This window comes from Mizuhopecten yessoensis, unplaced genomic scaffold (assembly GCF_002113885.1).
Source record: "Mizuhopecten yessoensis strain PY_sf001 unplaced genomic scaffold, ASM211388v2 scaffold10847, whole genome shotgun sequence".
Lineage (NCBI taxonomy): Eukaryota > Metazoa > Mollusca > Bivalvia > Pectinida > Pectinidae > Mizuhopecten > Mizuhopecten yessoensis.
The window spans coordinates 1,686,238-1,705,169 of record NW_018408751.1 but is presented as its reverse complement, the minus strand read 5'-3'; the positions used below and the strand labels follow the sequence as shown (position 1 = coordinate 1,705,169).

The 18,932-nt window shown below is 33.1% G+C and overlaps 1 protein-coding gene across 1 annotated transcript; it reads right to left on the bottom strand.

Moving 5' to 3' along the window:
- Positions 1-740: 740 nt before the first annotated feature.
- On the bottom strand, positions 741-16,945 carry LOC110462957 (pleckstrin homology domain-containing family B member 2-like). Its single transcript, XM_021517236.1, has 5 exons — positions 16,651-16,945; positions 8,302-8,447; positions 4,071-4,180; positions 2,984-3,094; positions 741-2,256 (listed from the first exon to the last, which is right to left on the bottom strand). Exons 1-5 carry the CDS (start codon positions 16,712-16,714, stop codon positions 2,211-2,213), a joined length of 477 nt encoding a protein of 158 aa, XP_021372911.1. The 5' UTR covers positions 16,715-16,945; the 3' UTR covers positions 741-2,210.
- Positions 16,946-18,932: the final 1,987 nt, after the last annotated feature.

The window sequence follows — 18,932 nt, the reverse complement described above, 5'->3', positions numbered from 1 at the left end:
TATTCGCATAAAGTTATAAAACCCAATGAAATAACGAGTTTAAAATTCAGAAACGAAACGCGCAGCATTCGTTTACCCGCTGCCCAGTCAATGTTATGTTCTATGGGGGATAACTCCCGTTCAGAAAATGGCCTCTGCGATATAGTAGATCAAATACGATTAATACCGATCGTACTACGTCACCAAAAATTATCTGTTGACGGTAAAATCGTGGAATGGAAAAAAAGTGGAAGTAAACGATTATCTGAATAAAATTTAACACTTTGAAACGCCAACAATTCCATGCAGAATATTTCTTATTTTACAACATTCCAAATCAAAAACTCGCTTTTCGTCGAAAGTTCCGAAAAATGTCATAAAAAATAATGAATTGACTTTAATAATAAATAGATTTGTCTACGGTCTGATCCTATTTCGCGATTCAATTTAGTTGAAGTACATTGTAAGCCATTTTATGTGTACTGGAATTATCATGATAGAAGAATAGAAAAATAGCATTGAAGTTTAAATTATGTACTAAATACAGATGTACATGTATAATATGTTTGTTCAACATTAACTGATCTGTACAACATATTCAATAATAAGGCAAACACATTACGTATAAAATAAACATTTTTAATGCACGATTAAATAAAAAAAGAAACCAGATGCCCGTATTAAGAAAAATCGTACCACTAAGCACGTTCTAGCACATGTATTGTCGCAGTGAATCGTTCCTGACCAATCGGGAACCGTCGGCACTTTCCGTAAACGAGAGTTCTCGTTTAAGGAAAGTGCCGACGGTTCCCGATTGTGTTCCGGACTAAAAAATTATATAACGGATGCAGTCTCCATCGACTAATTCTCAAACCAAGATTTTTCCGGATTATCGACAATCCTATATGTGGTAAATAAAAAATATAGAAATAGAACTGTTAATTGCACTTAATTGAAATAAAAATCTGAAGTGCATGGGTATATATTACATGTCCTTCTAATCCTCTGACTTGACAACAACCATACTAAGTGAATCTATCATGTTCAATCAATCTTAAAATAAAGTGTTGATGACCCTTTTAAAAGGTCAATGTCGATATTGTACTATTATCATCTACTTGAAATTACATGTATGTCACGGTTAAATCAATGCCTGTTTAGCTTAACGAGTCACTAACACATTTAAATATTTAAAATGTTTTGTAAAAATTGGCATTAAGCTAACCAGGGTTGAAAAATCCGTGCCCATATTGTGCTATACAATATTTGATATTAGCTTCCCCATCACTAAATATATTATATTTACACCGTAGACGATTTTTATATTTATTTTTGGTTTAAATGTTATTTATAACATAGACTCTTTCTTTACCAAAGGGGTATAACTTCTATATGATTGCATGCAAAGCAGGCTTAGGTCACGTGTAACAACATCCTAATACTGTTAACACGTCAATCTAAATGTTTATCTTATGCTAATTTACTGTCAAAATAGACATTATTCCAAAATATATGTCAACTTTTGAAAATATTAGAAATACATTGAATGAAGTAAAGGTACTGAGAACAATTAATGATATCACTAATTCATTTACAAAAAAGTAAAAGCACATGCAATGAAAACGAATTCCTCGTACATGCAGCTTGGATAGTCCATGGTATAAAACGAATCTTTTTGTAGGGGGTGTGCACATCATGTATTACCTAGCAACACAAGGCACGTGTATACAGATTTGTTTTCTTTAAAATATAACAACAAATAAGTGTTAAGGTATTTCGTGACCTCTTGAGTGCTTACATGTTTAAAAGTCTGCGCATGGGACAAGTAATTCAAAGCATGATTAGTTTAGCGTCAAGCCTATGCAGGTGTATATTATCAAAATACTTAATTTAGAGCTAAAACTAAATTTAGAGGCCCCTAAAAGAATTATCCACATGCCAAAAAAAAAAAAAAAAAAAATCACATTTAAAAACAACAACAACAGCAAAAACGAACTTCTCTTTTTAACGACTTATTTACCTAACAAACCTTTGAATAACCTAACCCTAATATCAATGCTAAATTTCATTGGCAGAAAGGTACATTCAAGAACCTGAAAATTCCTCGCTTTGACAAATCCATCCCTACCAGAAATTTATAGTAATACACCATATTTGAATTGTTAAAGTTGAACACCTGCGACGTAATAAATAATATATGACGTAACAAACTAAAGAGATGACGTTCTGTGTTATAATGTTTCCACTTTGTTTTTCCTGAAGCAAGCATACCAGCAACTGAAAATGAAAAGATGATATCGTCATTTCGCCAACAAAGACATGTATTGTTCCAATGGTATTGCTTATATACAGGTACCCACTTGTGTGTGCCTTCATTTTGTATGTCTCTGTTACATAATTAATATCTGTTATCAATATGATGTAAATATGATAAAATATCTATCAATTAGTGTGTACTAGAAGGAGATATCAGTCAAATATGGTGCAAGAATTAACACTTAATTACAATGTGCAAATAGTCTCCTTTAATGAACAGCACCGATACGAGGCCTCTTAAACTTACTTACTTTAAACAAACAACTTAATATAGCTACACTATTTCAGAAAACCTTGGATCACACAATCAACTTGATTGATTAAGACTAAGAAGCCATAAAACACAAAAGAAGGAACGATATGGTTATTGACAAAACCATCAGGCGAAACCAAGTGTACCTGGTGAATATAGTTTTTCTAGAAACCAAACACACTAGATGGTGGCTGATGCTCTAGAAACCAAGTACACCTGATGATAGATGATGCGTTAGAAACAAAACGCACAGGATGGAAGCGAATGGGTCAGTTTGATTCTATTTTTGTTTTCCGTCTGTCTGGAACTCCTTTAGCAGTTTTAGTGGTTTGCAGTACATATCCCTATTAGATACAGAATAACTAGAGAACCATTTTGTATTGAATTTAACAGATCATTAAAAGTAGCTTTCGTATTCTTTGTGTGTCAATTTACCCTCTTTCTTCGAACTCGTCTATTTCCTCGGGTCGTAGGTTGCGTCGTTCGTATCTAGGTGTTGGCAGTGCGCGGTCGGACTGGGCACGCTGAAGAGCATGCAGCCACATTCTAAAGAAAGGCAAAGATATATCCCTTTATGTGAAATTTAAAATTTTGTGAAAATGCCTTGGAGTCTAAATGAGGACGCTGTTTCGCAGTATTTATCAATAAAACACACGATAACATTTGTGAGCAACATAGTTATGTTAAAAGTTCATTTTGTGCAGAGATATTTCCTATTAATTACAATGATCACGCACATGTAACTAACGACATATCAGCTGGAATCCTAAATAGTTGACATTTTGTTTAAGAAATATATTAAGTGATGAATCGGACGCCTCTAATTGTCCCTTACGGACTAAAAAAAGGATTGGAAGATAGGGGAGTTGAGCTCATCATAAAGAGGCATACTGCGCATGTTCGGAGTAGAGCACATGGACCACATTAATATCTGTCTGTACATGTATGTTATGGTTTTAAGTGGTACAGAAATGTAAAGCTTCGGTGACTGGAATCGGTTACAGTAGAAATGTACACGAATCTGCAAGTACGCTATTTTGATTTCGTTTGCTCTTGATAAAAATGTCCGATTGTAGATAGTGCCAAATAAAGATTATTTAGAAACCAATATGAAATATGTGGACGAAACAGAAATGTGGGAAATAATCTAAGAAGCATAGAATAATAGTGCGTAATTTGCTCTGTAATGATTTTAATGAATAATTAAACAAATATATAATAAATAAATAAATAAATAATAAATAAATAAATAAACAATAAATAGATAAATAAAAAATAAATAGATAATAAATCAATCGATCATTAAATAAATAAAAACCGTATGTGACATATATCACATGGGGTATAACTAGATATACAGAAATCAGGTTAGGAAGCAACTTTTTAAATATGTCGATGCAGAAAGAAAACAAAGTTTACATTTTACTGCGTCATATGTGCGTTGTAATTATTTACTCTTAGTGAAAAAATCTTATAAAGCAAAGTCTACAACAACAACAAAAAATGTTTTAACCTTACTTACTTGAAACTGTCCTGGTCATGTGCACAGAATTTCAAAGACCTCTCTCCTGTGAGGATGATCTCTATCAGAAACTCTGTGTCTACGTTATTAGGAGGCAAGAGATGTCGACACTGAAACAACATAAAATTAACACGGCTGTAATAATACGGCATACTGTTAAAAGACTTATTTTAGCGCACTAACATTTTAGCACGATTTAAAAATTTGAAAACAATTGCCATTATACCATGAATACACTATGAATACAACGATTCTCGCGCAACCGGTCAGCTGATTTCACACACAATGACAAATCAGATTACTACGCAGAGTACAGTTTCTGAGGAGAGTTATCTCCCCTTCTCTCAGATAACGTAGTTGTGAATACTAATAAACATTACAAAAATCATAAATAATGACCATTGTACAATTATTATTATCATTATTCCTTTTGATTTGTGATTTTAAACAAATATAACATTGTCATATTAAATAATGACTTTCGACTCGCAATCGGTTCCTCGTGGTCACGAACTTTCTAACACCCACACGTCCGGCTGGGTAATCCCCGTGACATAAGCTTGCACATTAAAACCAGAGGGCACAGGGCACTTCACCCATCAATTTATTATCATTTACATCTGTAATTTTTTGGCAAACCGTATATTCAATGACCTTACACTTAACTTAAAATTAAGTTCTAGATGCCTATTGCCGACGGGTGTCCTGTATGGTTACTATGGTGACAGATGATTTGAAATAGTGCGGACTTTTTAAAATAGACTATACAATATGCGTTGTTTAATGGAAAAAAAACCCACCATCAAATAAGATCAACTTTCAAAAATGAAAAGAATATCAAGTGTTGGTTATTATTAGATTCTAGACATATATTTTTCGTTTCAACGAAAATCAGCTGATCGGCGGAAGTTGAACCATTTGAAGTTTGTGTGTAGGCTGTCGTTCAGACTGTTCCTTTTGTATGGTTTTCTGTCCGATACTAATATCAAAAATAACAAATTTACAAAAAAGGGTTATAACGTTTTTTATTGTAGTTCATCGTAACGTAAATATATGAATTGAATGGATTTTTTTCATGTACATTGTGGCAATGAATAGCAGTAGCTGATCTACATATCTTCTGAGGAGCGCTAACAGGAGATGTAGATCTGCTACTGCTATTCATTGCCGCAATGTACATGAAAAAAAATCCATTCAATGTATATGTAAACAACGGTTTTAATATAACGTGTACCATTAGTTTGAAAATATGTAATGTCGAATTTTCACTTTATACACAAACAATGTCCATGTTAAACGTGTTGAAACATATAACATATAGCTTACAGTCGGTCTTGAAACCATGCGTCACGTGTTATGCGTACATTGTTCTTTGTATGAAGTGAAATTTGATACAACGTGTAACACTGAAGCCAATGATATCTTACACTGTAAAAATATAACACAAAACATTTGACATTGTTAAAATATAGTAATACCACTTTTATATAATAGCAAAATACTTAACGCAAACAAATTATTGAAATATTTAACTAGCGTGCTGCCATTGATTGGTTACTGCTTCTTGAAGGTGTGTGTACTAAACAGCCATTATTAATAAGTAATGATAGTTAGCTCAAGTTCTAAAACTGTTCTCTAGCTATTGTCAAACGTGAAGTTTAAATGCCATAGTATGCTTGATTGACACCTTATTTGTGAAGCATGCAAATCCATTCAACAATGGAGTGAGAATAGTTTTCTTTTTTCTTTGGAAAATATCCGGTAATTTGAAACAATCATATATTTCCCTTTTTTTAATCATTCTGTTAACATCACGCTATACTATTCTAAAAAACTTATTTTTGTTTTACATGTGCCAAGACATTCTAAAAACTTTTTTAAATGAAGCGGTTCGGTATATGAGACAATATTTCCTCCTAAAAAAATCCGAATTATATCAGCTGCCCCGGTTAGATATGCCCTTTGGCGCAATTAACTTTCTTAGGTAGACTAGCCCTCGGTTGATATTTCCTCTTTCTTTTTCTCTGGTTCGCAAACCCTCGGGTAATATTTCCTCTTTCTCTCTCTCTTGAAGGCAAACCCTCGGGTAATATGTCTTCTTTCAGGTAGGCAAACCATCGGGTGAATTCACATGTTTCAGATTGTGATATAATACCTATCATGGTTAGACGGATCCTCATGGTATACTAATGTTAGTTCGACGATTGTATGTCGTCTAACCGAGACAGGTGATACTGCCTGTCAGGGGTAGGCCAATTTTTATTATTGACTTCTTATAAATAGGTGTCGTACAGTGTAGGTGTGCACGCCATGCACAAGCAGAAGTTAATTAATATATAAATTTTCCATTCAAAGCAATACATATATGAGTTAATGAGTTAATGTTAATTATGAGCAGACAATGTGCCAATATTTGACAAGATAATAACTATTTCAATTACTGGAGTATATAACTATTGACCCATTTCCTGCGATGCGATATACTATACTTTATACAGCTGAGATAAGAAAAGAATGTCGAATACATGTACTTTATACAGCTTGGACAAGAAAAGAATGTCGAATACTTTATACAGCTGTGACAAGAAAAGAATGTCGAATATTGCATACAGCTGGGACAAGAAAAGAATGTCGAATACTGCATACAGCTGGGACAAGAAAAGAATGTCGAATACTTTCTACAGCTGGGACAAGAAAAGAATGTCGAATACTTTCTACAGCTGGGACAAGAAAAGAATGTCGAATACTTTCTACAGCTGGGACAAGAAAAGAATGTCGAATACTTAATACAGCTGGGACAAGAAAAGAATGTCGAATATTTTATAAACCTGGGACAAGAAAAGAATGTCGAATATTTTATACAGCTGGGACCAGAAAAGAATGTCGAATACTTTATACAGCTGGGACAAGAAAAGAATGTCGAATACTTTCTACAGCTGGGACAAGAAAAGAATGTCGAATACTTTCTACAGCTGGGACAAGAAAAGAATGTCGAATACTTTCTACAGCTGGGACAAGAAAAGAATGTCGAATACTTAATACAGCTGGGACAAGAAAAGAATGTCGAATACTTTCTACAGCTGGGACAAGAAAAGAATGTCGAATATTTTATAAACCTGGGACAAGAAAAGAATGTCGAATATTTTATAAACCTGGGACAAGAAAAGAATGTCGAATATTTTATAAACCTGGGACAAGAAAAGAATGTCGAATATTTTATACAGCTAGGACAAGAAAAAAATGTCGAATACTTTATACAGCTGGGACACGAAAAGAATGTTGAATACTTTATACAGCTGGGACAAGAAAAGAATGTCGAATACTTTCTACAGCTGGGACAAGAAAAGAATGTCGAATACTTTCTACAGCTGGGACAAGAAAAGAATGTCGAATATTTTATACAGCTGGGACAAGAAAAGAATGTCGAATACTTTCTACAGCTGGGACAAGAAAAGAATGTCGAATACTTTCTACAGCTGGGACAAGAAAAGAATGTCGAATATTTTATACAGCTAGGACAAGAAAAAAATGTCGAATACTTTATACAGCTGGGACAAGAAAAACATGTCGAATACTTTATACAGCTGGGACAAGAAAAACATGTCGAATACTTTATACAGCTGGGACAAGAAAAACATGTCGAATACTTTATACAGCTGGGACAAGAAAAAAATGTCGAATACTTTATACAGCTGGGACAAGGAAAGAATGTCGAATACTTTATACAGCTGGGACAAGAAAAGAATGTCGAATACTGCATACAGCTGGGACAAGAAAAGAATGTCGAATATTTTATAAACCTGGGACAAGAAAAGAATGTCGAATATTTTATAAACCTGGGACAAGAAAAGAATGTCGAATATTTTATAAACCTGGGACAAGAAAAGAATGTCGAATATTTTATAAACCTGGGACAAGAAAAGAATGTCGAATATTTTATAAACCTGGGACAAGAAAAGAATGTCGAATATTTTATAAACCTGGGACAAGAAAAGAATGTCGAATATTTTATACAGCTAGGACAAGACGAGAATGTCGAATACTTTATACAGCTGGGACAAGAAAAACATGTCGAATACTTTATACAGCTGGGACAAGAAAAACATGTCGAATACTTTATACAGCTGGGACAAGAAAAGAATGTCGAATAACACAATTGTTTGGATTGTAAAATAAATTTCGTTTTGCCTGTTTGTCGTAGAAATCAGCCCATATTTTAGCACAGACTTACCTTTTTACCTGTACGAATGGTCATGCAATCATTTTTGATGTTAAACGTTTTCTGTGGCCGCGGTGTTTGCTTTCCTTTGTAGTATTTCAGACTTCCTCCCAGGCATATCACTAACCAACTCTTCTTCCATTTCCGAAAAAAGGTCTCTGTAACATCAAAATAAATGTGATGTTCAAGGGAATCTAAATGAGTTAACTTTAACTGTATATTTAAACTATAACGACGGTATGCATTCTTGTTACTAATACCAAAGTACCAAGTATTAGTTTGAATTATGTATTTGTCAACTTCAATTAGTAAAAACATATTTTGTTTTCGTTTTGCACAACTATTACGAAGCCTATTTCCCTAAAATTTAACATTTAATAATTCACTAGAATTCAAGATGGCAGATAATGCGTTACTAAAATTGATAACATATACATCGATTTCTGTTGTTCTGTCATCTCTCTTTTTTTTTTTATTTCTGTTATACAAAACAAGCAAAACTATTAATTATTTTATCATAGGTGTGGTGTTCAAATGTCTCTTGCTTATTCAGATGCAAAGATTAATTTCCCTGACATACATTTTTATATATTAATATACTGCATTAGAAATTCTTGCTGGATGCAATTTTCGCGTGAAGAAATGTTCGTGTAGTGACGTGATGTGGAGATTTTTGCGTGGATACTGGTTCTGAAATATATTTGTATTGAGCCCTAACTTACTTAGGGCCAAAAAACACGAACATTGATTTTATGCATCGCAATAAATTCCAGTTCTACAGTATATAAAATATTTCACACGTACAACACTCACGATGTCCACACTAGGGTTGACGAGAAACGAGTGAAGATATTGACATCGCATTCAACAATGTTAATCTAAAAGCTGTTAATCGATTCATGTTTTGCTATATAAATATGAATACCGGTTGTCAGCTTATTAACTGTGAAATTGATTTTTATTGAAAAGCTTTGCCAAAGCTTCTTTAGAGCGGGACAACTGTAATAGTTTTACTCGGCAAAAACATGCATGCAGAAATATGACACGGTTCTATACATATCAAACAGGCAATCGAATACGTTATAAACAATATACATCTGTTTCACAAAATCAGTCATTCTTTAACAATCAGAGGAATGTATTCATGAGAAAGTCTGGTTATTAAGAAATCTAAATAGGTATTGGAACAAAGAGATAATGGAAATGTAAAATGATAATGACGTCGCTAAGACTAATCTTTCACTATTGTATGTAACAACAACAAATAACGTAATTATAGTTAATTACACAGCTAAAATAACACCAATTTGTTTCGTTATGTGAACACACTTCTACATGAATATGTCTTAACAGTACTGCTATCGGGATAAACTACGCTTTTTGTAGTTTAAGACAGACTGAAAGATATCAAAATTGAATAAAAATCGTCACTACCGGATAATTAGATTTCTTTGTCATTGTGAGATTTGCTGTCGAGTCAAGCTAATATCTACCTAACACTGGCCAGGTTGTCTGTTGCGCCCTATTTTCACATGTTCATTGACTAATGGAAATTTTATTCAGGTATTTCCATCGGAAAGCATTCCTGAAGTTAAGGAGATAAATTACTTACCTAAAATCATGGCCGGCTTTGTTCATGAAATTTAAAAATTATTTCATTTTATGTATTTTATTGGTAGTTCAGGGCCAGATCAATGATAGATATCGATTTATTGATTATATTTTTGAACATTAATATTGTACGATCCCTGAATTCTTATGTGAGCGCTATAACTACACATGGCACAATTTTTCAAAACTGATTAGCTTAACAATAACGTAACGCAAAATTAAAAAGAGAAATTAATTTATGAATGTAAGTATGTGTTTAAGGATTCAGTATAGTTACTTGGTAAAAAAAAATATAAAGATATCAATCTTCAGATGTTTTTCAAAAATAGCATTTAAACATTTGCTTAATTGAATGGTCAAGCTAACAAGGCTTTGAAAAAATGGTCAAATCTGTTTTAAATATAGAACTACTAAAGTGTAACTGTTTATTTTGTTACAAAAACATTATATCCCTTAATCTCTGTTTAAGTAACATTTGTCAAACACGGATTAATGTTCATGTATGTGTAGGTTGTAATGCTCTCCATACCATGCTTTATAAACCAGTAGGTAGATCACAAATCATGAACCTAGATGTGTTCGATATGTCAATTGAATGACACTCGAGCAACGGTAACTGTCTCAGTCACATATAATGTACATATGTAGGTCTAAGAAGCGCACATAATGTAATTTCTAAACCTAGTTCAGCACTACAATATTGTTACTATTCAATATTCTGTACAATGAAGTATTTAAACAACCAAGGGAGATGGTTGGATATAGGACCTAGTGCATTAAAATTGTCATCAAATGTTTCTATTTATAATTAGTTGATTGTTATGTACAGTTTACTTTACACATCCCTGTATGTTTTTATGTGTTATAATAAATTGATTTTAATGCAGCAATCTTCTTTGCTATCAACAAAGTGATGAACATGATAATCATTATGATATCTTCATCTTACTATGTAATGTAAAAGCCATTTCAAGATCCACAAATCAACTAGTCCGCCTATCTAAATCTTCAAAACATAGCAAACTATAGTGTACCACGAAATGCGTGTACTTTATTACATGATTCGGTTTCTTATAAATATATAAGATGACTAATAATGTAAGTGAGTGTTGTTTCAAGCTTTGACAGCTTCCTACCTCAACTGATAAATAATGGCAACCCCCTGCTCCATATGATACATAACGATAGTTTCCTACCCAAAATGATAAATGACAACAGCTCCCTAATCCACATTATAAATAAAGACAATTGAGCTATACATGTACCTGGTCGCCAACGATCGTCGACCCAGTCTAGATTCGCCACATTCTTCCCTCCTTTGTCTAAGCCCCCCCCCCCTCCCCCTCAACTATTGACGGATGCTCTACCGGTTGAGCTACCGAGTCACCAACGATTGACCCAGTCCAGTTCCTCTACATATATATATATATATATATATATATATATATATATATGTATATATGGAATAACGACAACCCTTCAATAAATAACTACAGCTCCCTTCTCCATAGGGAAAGTCAACAGTCTGTAGCAGGGAGCTGTCATTACTTTAAATCGACATAGAATATGTCTCTTTGAAACTATTACATCATACATATGGACTTTAAATTACCCCTTTGTGTTAAAATGACTGTGTTCTTCCTTGTGCACATGCCCTTGAAATCAATTTTGAATAATCGAATATTTCTATAGAAGCAATCTGTTACGAAATCATTCTATCAAAGCACATACACACAGGATTTATCTTAAAACACTGTTTATCTGAGTTTATGCATAATGTATCCCTAGCTGTCAGCGCTTTGACAAGTAACTGACCAGGAAGTGATCATGTTTCATTGGTTAAGCTCTTTCCGCAGTTCAATTTGAATCTTTCAGCATTTTCTCAACAGATTTTGTCATTGTGTATTTGTATTGACAAAAAGGTAATTGAATTTAGAAATGTACGCCTATCATATTCAGATTTAAATTAATATGATATATCATATTTCATGAAATGCAATATACACACATGTGTTCATGCACATCTTGTTTATACACAATTGTGATTCCACAAAATTGATTGGGGGACTTTCATGGAGCACTATTTAACCAGTAAAATAAGTTCATTCCCTTACATTTGGTGATAATAATGCATTGGATACATTTTTTATATTTGTGTCGCTTATTGCCGATAATCATTGGTTGAGATATATAGATTTTGATATGTTTCTCTTTTAACTTTGGAGCGTAAACTTTATCTGTGAATGAACACAACATACACCGTAAAACACAAGTAAATCTCCATTTTGAGGTTTGGGTTATCTATTATTTACAAAACGTCGTAGTTCATTGTAACAAACATGCTCTCAAGTTGACTTCGTTAAGTCCATAGGATTTGACAAAGACTTTAAACAAATATAAACTACGAATCAAGTGCGCATTTAGCGAACCGGAAGACTGTTTACCTTCTGGATCCTTGATGTATTGACATACGGTAAGATAAGACGTGTCCTTGGTCTCTTAATAAACATTGAACATTGTTCAGCTACACATGTGTATATACAAATAATTTAGATGTAGCTTGCTGTACTATCCAATACCGCCCTATTATTGATATTAGCAAGGCTTCTTCACTATCAATCTGCAATATTTAAACTTACAATCGAACTGATATTCAATTTTGTTTCCTGAACTATATATTCTTATTATACCTTCTCAGGAAGTGTCAATACTATTTGAGGTACATTAAACCAACAGATATACGTGAACATATTTATCTATTACATTACACTCCACAATTTGATATTTTTCCGAATAGATTATTTGAACGATACGCTCATACATAATTAAGTAGTCAAACGAAATCAGTAGACGACTTGCATTAACATAATTAACCTGTATGTGCGTTTGTATGATTCTCTTCTAAAACAAAATCTTGTTGAATAGTGTACGATTTCCATGCTTCACTATGTGATCTGATTAATGTATTCAACTATATTTGTTTACTATTAGGTAATTTATTTTCCCGATATAATGCTTCTTTGTCCAACCGTTCGTTTTGTTTACAATGTAAACATTTTTTTCCCTACAGTATTATGCATTATATGTGTGTCTACAAAACATTTCAAAAGAACACCCGACAAAGAGCTAATATTTCACTGAATTTCGTCAATGCGGCATACGTGCTCTAATGCGATGTAAACAGCCCCGTCAACAATTTCAAAAAAGCGTTAAATTATATATTTCCATTTTATATATTTACCTCATTATGTGTTTTCAGCAAAATAGTGATGTACAAAGAAACATATGGTCATTTTAGCTTTTGAATATTTGTCCATGCACTTTTAGGAACACCTAGATATTTATCTATTGAGTGAGATTGCCCATGCTAAACAATATACAACAGAACAAGGCGCTTCTCTTGCTTATATATCTGTCGAATCCAAAAACAATCTTCTCTAAAATTGATATGTGCAATGTAACCAACTTACAGTTAATTAATGTTATAAAATAAACAAGGACATACTATTTATCAGTTTAAGTAAGACACACCCAGATAATTATTTAGTTTAATATAGTTCAATATTTAGTTTATCGGAAATAAATTACACTGCAATATATTACAGTTTCGTCCTTCTAACCTTTACCGTTGATTTTAGGTGCCAAAACGTTTTGTTTGTTTGTTTGTGTTTTACGCCTTTTTAACAGCTTTGGTCATTTAAGGACGTGCCAGGTTTTGGTGGTGGAGGAAAGCCGGAGTTCCCAGAGAAAAACCACCGACCAACTGCCCCAAGTAGGCCCCAAACCAGCGACCTAGTGGTGGTGGGCTAGTTGTAGCAGAATGTCAATTTCAAATTAAAGAATGAGTATAATGTTAATATTTCGACCTGTGCCACTACTCAAAAGAGATAATTGAGGAATGAACCGCTATTAACAAAGCTGTTGTGGGCTGATTATTTTTAAACCAATTAATGTAGTTATAAATCTGACATGAACCACTTACAATCCCACTAAGAGTGGCATAGTTATCAAACATTATTAAGAAATAGAACATCTGGTATATATATGTATATATATAAACGACTAATGATAATAAGGGGATTCATTGTCTTTATCACAGAATGTGTCATATTCTAGACAGATGCTCATGTTTGTATTTGTTGTAAATAAATGCTTGTATAAATCTTAATACTGAGTAATAAAACCATCAACTGCAATGTTTACATGATCACCATAGTTAACATCACACGGGGCATGACGATTGTCTAATGAGTATTCCGGAAACAGGTTGGCATTTTCAATTGGTTCTACATGTATGAAAACATATTTTGACACACATGCTACTTAAGGATCCCTGTCCAACTGCAGTATGTTATTTTCGTATATACAGTAACTTCCCCTTTTCTTTAAGATATACCTGAAGCTAAGTTTGGCCAGGACACAGCCGTTGACCAGGTTGCCAAGTTGGTTATAGGGATAATACATGAAAACAAATCTGGGCCCGGTTGTTCAAAAGGTGGTTAATTGCTTAATCATTTTTTAACGACATTTTTCAATCTCTAGATATGTGGTCATTATACAAAGTAAAGCCTGCATGTAATTTTCTCGGATGTAATAAAAGCTGTCTTGGAGTTCAGTGAATGGTTATGTTTTAAAGATACAACAAAAATAAAATTATCAGTGATTAAGCTCATCACCGTTTCAAAAACTGGGCCCTGATATCCATTGTTCGAATTCGGTCAAGCCCCGGTGATATTTATTAATGTTGTTTTATTTCATCTTTACTATTTTTCATGAAAGTCCAACAAGGTAGGGGTTTTTACAGAAATAATTTATCAAAGATATACTACTGTCGAAAAGAATCCAGTTTTCAATACTTATTAACAGTTTTTGGAAGCCTTAAAGTTGTTTTTGTGACGTGTGTTACAACAATAATCAATTTCCCTCCATTGCCAGAATCAAAACATCACAGATACCAATTAACAAAACATAAATGGAAACGTTCTGCACATAAGCATATACTTTTTTCCCTGTAATTCCTACACAGCTATTAGTGTTTTGATACAAGTATACATCTCCATGTGCTTTTTCTGTGATACAAATATGCAACATTGGGTGCATACATGCCCACATACACGGACCCACATATATTCACATGGTTTGAAATTGTACAATGCCGTACTAAACATTCAGTATTTCATTGTCAGATTTAATGGCGAATATCGATTAGAAAGCAGGTTTTCATATTTCAGAATCATCAATTGATATCACACAGACGATTAAACAAGAGATTAACAAATAATTATTTATAGTAGTGGTGTTTGTACAACAATGGTTTATAGTGCAAATAGAAACCTTTTACGTTACAGTGAAGTCTATCTTATTCCTGTGTAGATTCTAGTAAGTGCAAACAGACTAATGACAAAGGCACAGTATATCCATGTGGGTATATGTTGTAAAAACATAATGACATTTTAATCGTTAGCAATTTAAACTCAACGTTTGATATCATCAAGCCGATTTGTCTTGGTATATAAGGTAAAGAGAAACAGGCTATTTGAAATATCAAATCGAAAATTCGTTGAAAAGAAATTGAAATGAGCATAAGGTGTTTCAAAGTATTAATGTATAAAAAATTCACGTAATGCAAAGCGTTAAGATATGTTTGATAAGTCATATAACTGCATGATTGGAACTAGGTTGGTTTTAGGAACAGTTATGTTTTCTTGCAGTGTCCAGACATTAAAAAATATCTAAACAATGTTTTCATAGCTAACGAAATTTCATTTCTTAACAAATATCAAATTATATAATGACAAACTACAAACGCTTGTTACACATATTTAAATAATAGTCCACTACTTTGAAGGTATGACGAAGAAATCGAAACCCAAGGGGTACGATTCCTATATGTCCAAACCAAGTGTTTGACTTACCAGAATCACACATCGGTGTTTCCGATTTTCCACATTATTCATGTACTTCGACGGTAAAGAATGATGTTTATTGGACTCCCTTCTCTTTCGGCGAAAAAGAATACTTTCTATGACAACAGTGTATTTATAGTATAGCGTCATTAGATTATAAAAAGGAACGTCATTAAATTAACGTCATTGTCACGGCACAAGGGAAAGAAGCGTATTTCAGCCAAGAAATGGACAGAGATTAAAGCTAATACAAAGAGGACAAGTACAGAAATGGTTTTAATAATCATTGATCCATGATTCCTGCTTTTGTTCAACCAGATCGTCGTTTGTCAATGTATGTGACTCTAATAACATACCTCTAATAAGGAATACTATACGAGTCCAGGCAGTTTGTTGAATTACATAAATAGTCTATCGGGTTGTGGTGTCAAATGTATTTAGAATATACACAGCACATACGATAAACGTTCGGGTAAATATTAGATAGCCTACCTAATCATCAGGACAGGAAAACAGGATTTATGTTCGATTATATCACGATATATTTATACTTTATATTTACTATGTATACCACTAATTGAATGTATTTCAGTGAAAGTGAAGGAAAACGCAAGAGGAAGTAACATGAAATCAAATGTACATGTATGCTATATAAACCGAATGTCTGGTTTAAAACTTTACTTGATCAAGACAGTTAATCGTATTCAGTAAAAACTAAACCAATCGCAATAACCCTTTCTCCTCTCCCTCTGAAAATCAAAATGCATTACAACTTTGACTATATTTCGAAAAACAACAAATGTCTCGAAGTCCATTAAAACACTAGATAAAGAATTGTACTCACTTTGTCGATATATCCAGCCCTGTTTTAATATCACGACATCGTTATCATCCAAGGACAGGGTCATCCTGTCATTGTTTATAACGAAGTCCCCAAAATCTCACAGAACTCGACACCGCACTCTCTCGTTTGACTACCTCATACACATTGTACAAGTGTTTCTATTCCAAAGTGATAATGCTCTTACTGAAAACTCGTCTAATTCACACCGACTCATGACCTGTAATTATAAATGTCTCTAACTATATATATATATTTACTCTGTAGACGATATAGACCTGTGTTCAATACACATAAACGTGGTGTAGGTACCGCATGGGCTGACTCGATATGCTGGTATAAATACAATGTGTAATAATTAACACAATAGCGATTAGGCTGTAAAACGCATATACACTGAATGCTTCATTTCTTAATGATTAGTTAGTTTGACACCTTCATATGTGCGTAAAATATTCATAAATATTTTCCTAGATTATGTCCTTAAAAAAATTAAAAATAAAATCTATATTCATTTTAGGCCGTCTCTATCACATATCACACATATTCAACTCCAGTTAAAATTGAATTTACAGAATAAAGAAAAAAGTAGACGAAGCTTACAAGCTGACGCTGACAAAGTATTTAAATGATTATCGTATACTTAAGCTAGTGACCATTGTTCGTTGTGCCTTTAAACTAGTGTTGTGTTGCATTATTAAACATCTAGGTCATTACGATTGGTATGTGTATCAAGAAGTGAAAGTTTAGGGTCACATATACAACAAAATAGCATATAAGTATGAAAAGGATAAACACCTTACAAAAATGTTTATATTAAAGATTTAAAACAACATTTTGGTACTATATTGTATTATTTGTTTTCCTTGATCAACGATCCGTGACATACATGGCGAGTATATGTATATTCGCATGCAATGATTACAATGATTTTACAATGATATATCGCATTTAAATAAACATTCCAGATAATATATATATACATGTAAAACATTCGAGGAGGTATTTGAGAGAATACAGAAGTGTCAGAAAATTATAAATCGATAAAACTAAGGCAACTTAGTAACAAATGAAAAACTATATGTCAAAAAATATTGATTGATGTTCATAGTCCGATTTAATCAAAACTAAAGACTACTCACTCAGAGAGTGATGTTCATAGTTCGATTTAATCAAAACTAAAGACTACTCACTCAGAGAGTGATGTTCATAGTCCGATTTAATCAAAACTAAAGACTACTCACTCAGAGAGCAAATGGGCTTAAGCAATTCAAAAGGCTACAAAGACCTGCCACATGACCTACTTAATGCACAACTATGAATCTGATCTGAAGTACTTCACTAAGAACTTACACATATTGTACTCCTTTAAATAATACAGCATATGTTAACCGTCTTAACCTTATTTTGAGTAAAAATCACACAAATCGTTGATGAAGATACGACAGTACTCCGCTCTTATTTGCTGATATGCATTTCATTTTTTTTTTATACATATCTACAATTATAATCACTCACAAAATAAAACGTCAGTTTTAATGAATTTGGTTAATCGTCTGTCTTATTCCGTCTTTGCATATTGCTAAGTTATCTTCTCTTGGGAGCAGGTATTGATTGTAACGTCATTGGTTTGTGTGAGAAAATTACGTCGTTTTCGCAAACATTGATGACGTTACTCTCACAAACAAGTGACGTAACAATCAATCCCTGCTCCCAAGAGAAGATAACTCTGCAATACGCAAAGACGGAATACCCGGCGTACCAAACGGATATGTTTTTATCAGAAAAATATGTCAATACCATATATAAAGTACGACTGTCGTTTCTAAATTTCTAAACCGAGATTAATAAAAAAAAACTCTCAGTTGTGATAAGATAAACGTAAATCACACGCACTACTGTACCCTTAACGTTTAGTAATATATACAGTTTTTAAACTGATTTTGATCATCGGTGTTTATTTATTTTGAAAGATAATGTAATTTTCAGGAAAGTGATAATGTATTGACACTGAGAAACAGTAATTTTGTCACTCACCTGCACTAAAAACAAGTGTATTTCTTAGCTTCTCTCCCGTTCTGATGATGGCGTTAATACCAATCCTTGTTTTACAAAACTAACTACTTAAATACGTGGGTAAATTGTCTCCTACGCACCTAGTTCATAAATCATGAAGCTGGGGTGAAAATAAAAAATTGATTCTAAACCCTCCGGTGATTCTGTTGATAGTCATTTGATAAACAACGTGTTATCTGTATCAAGGAGCAATATTTGAAAACGAAACA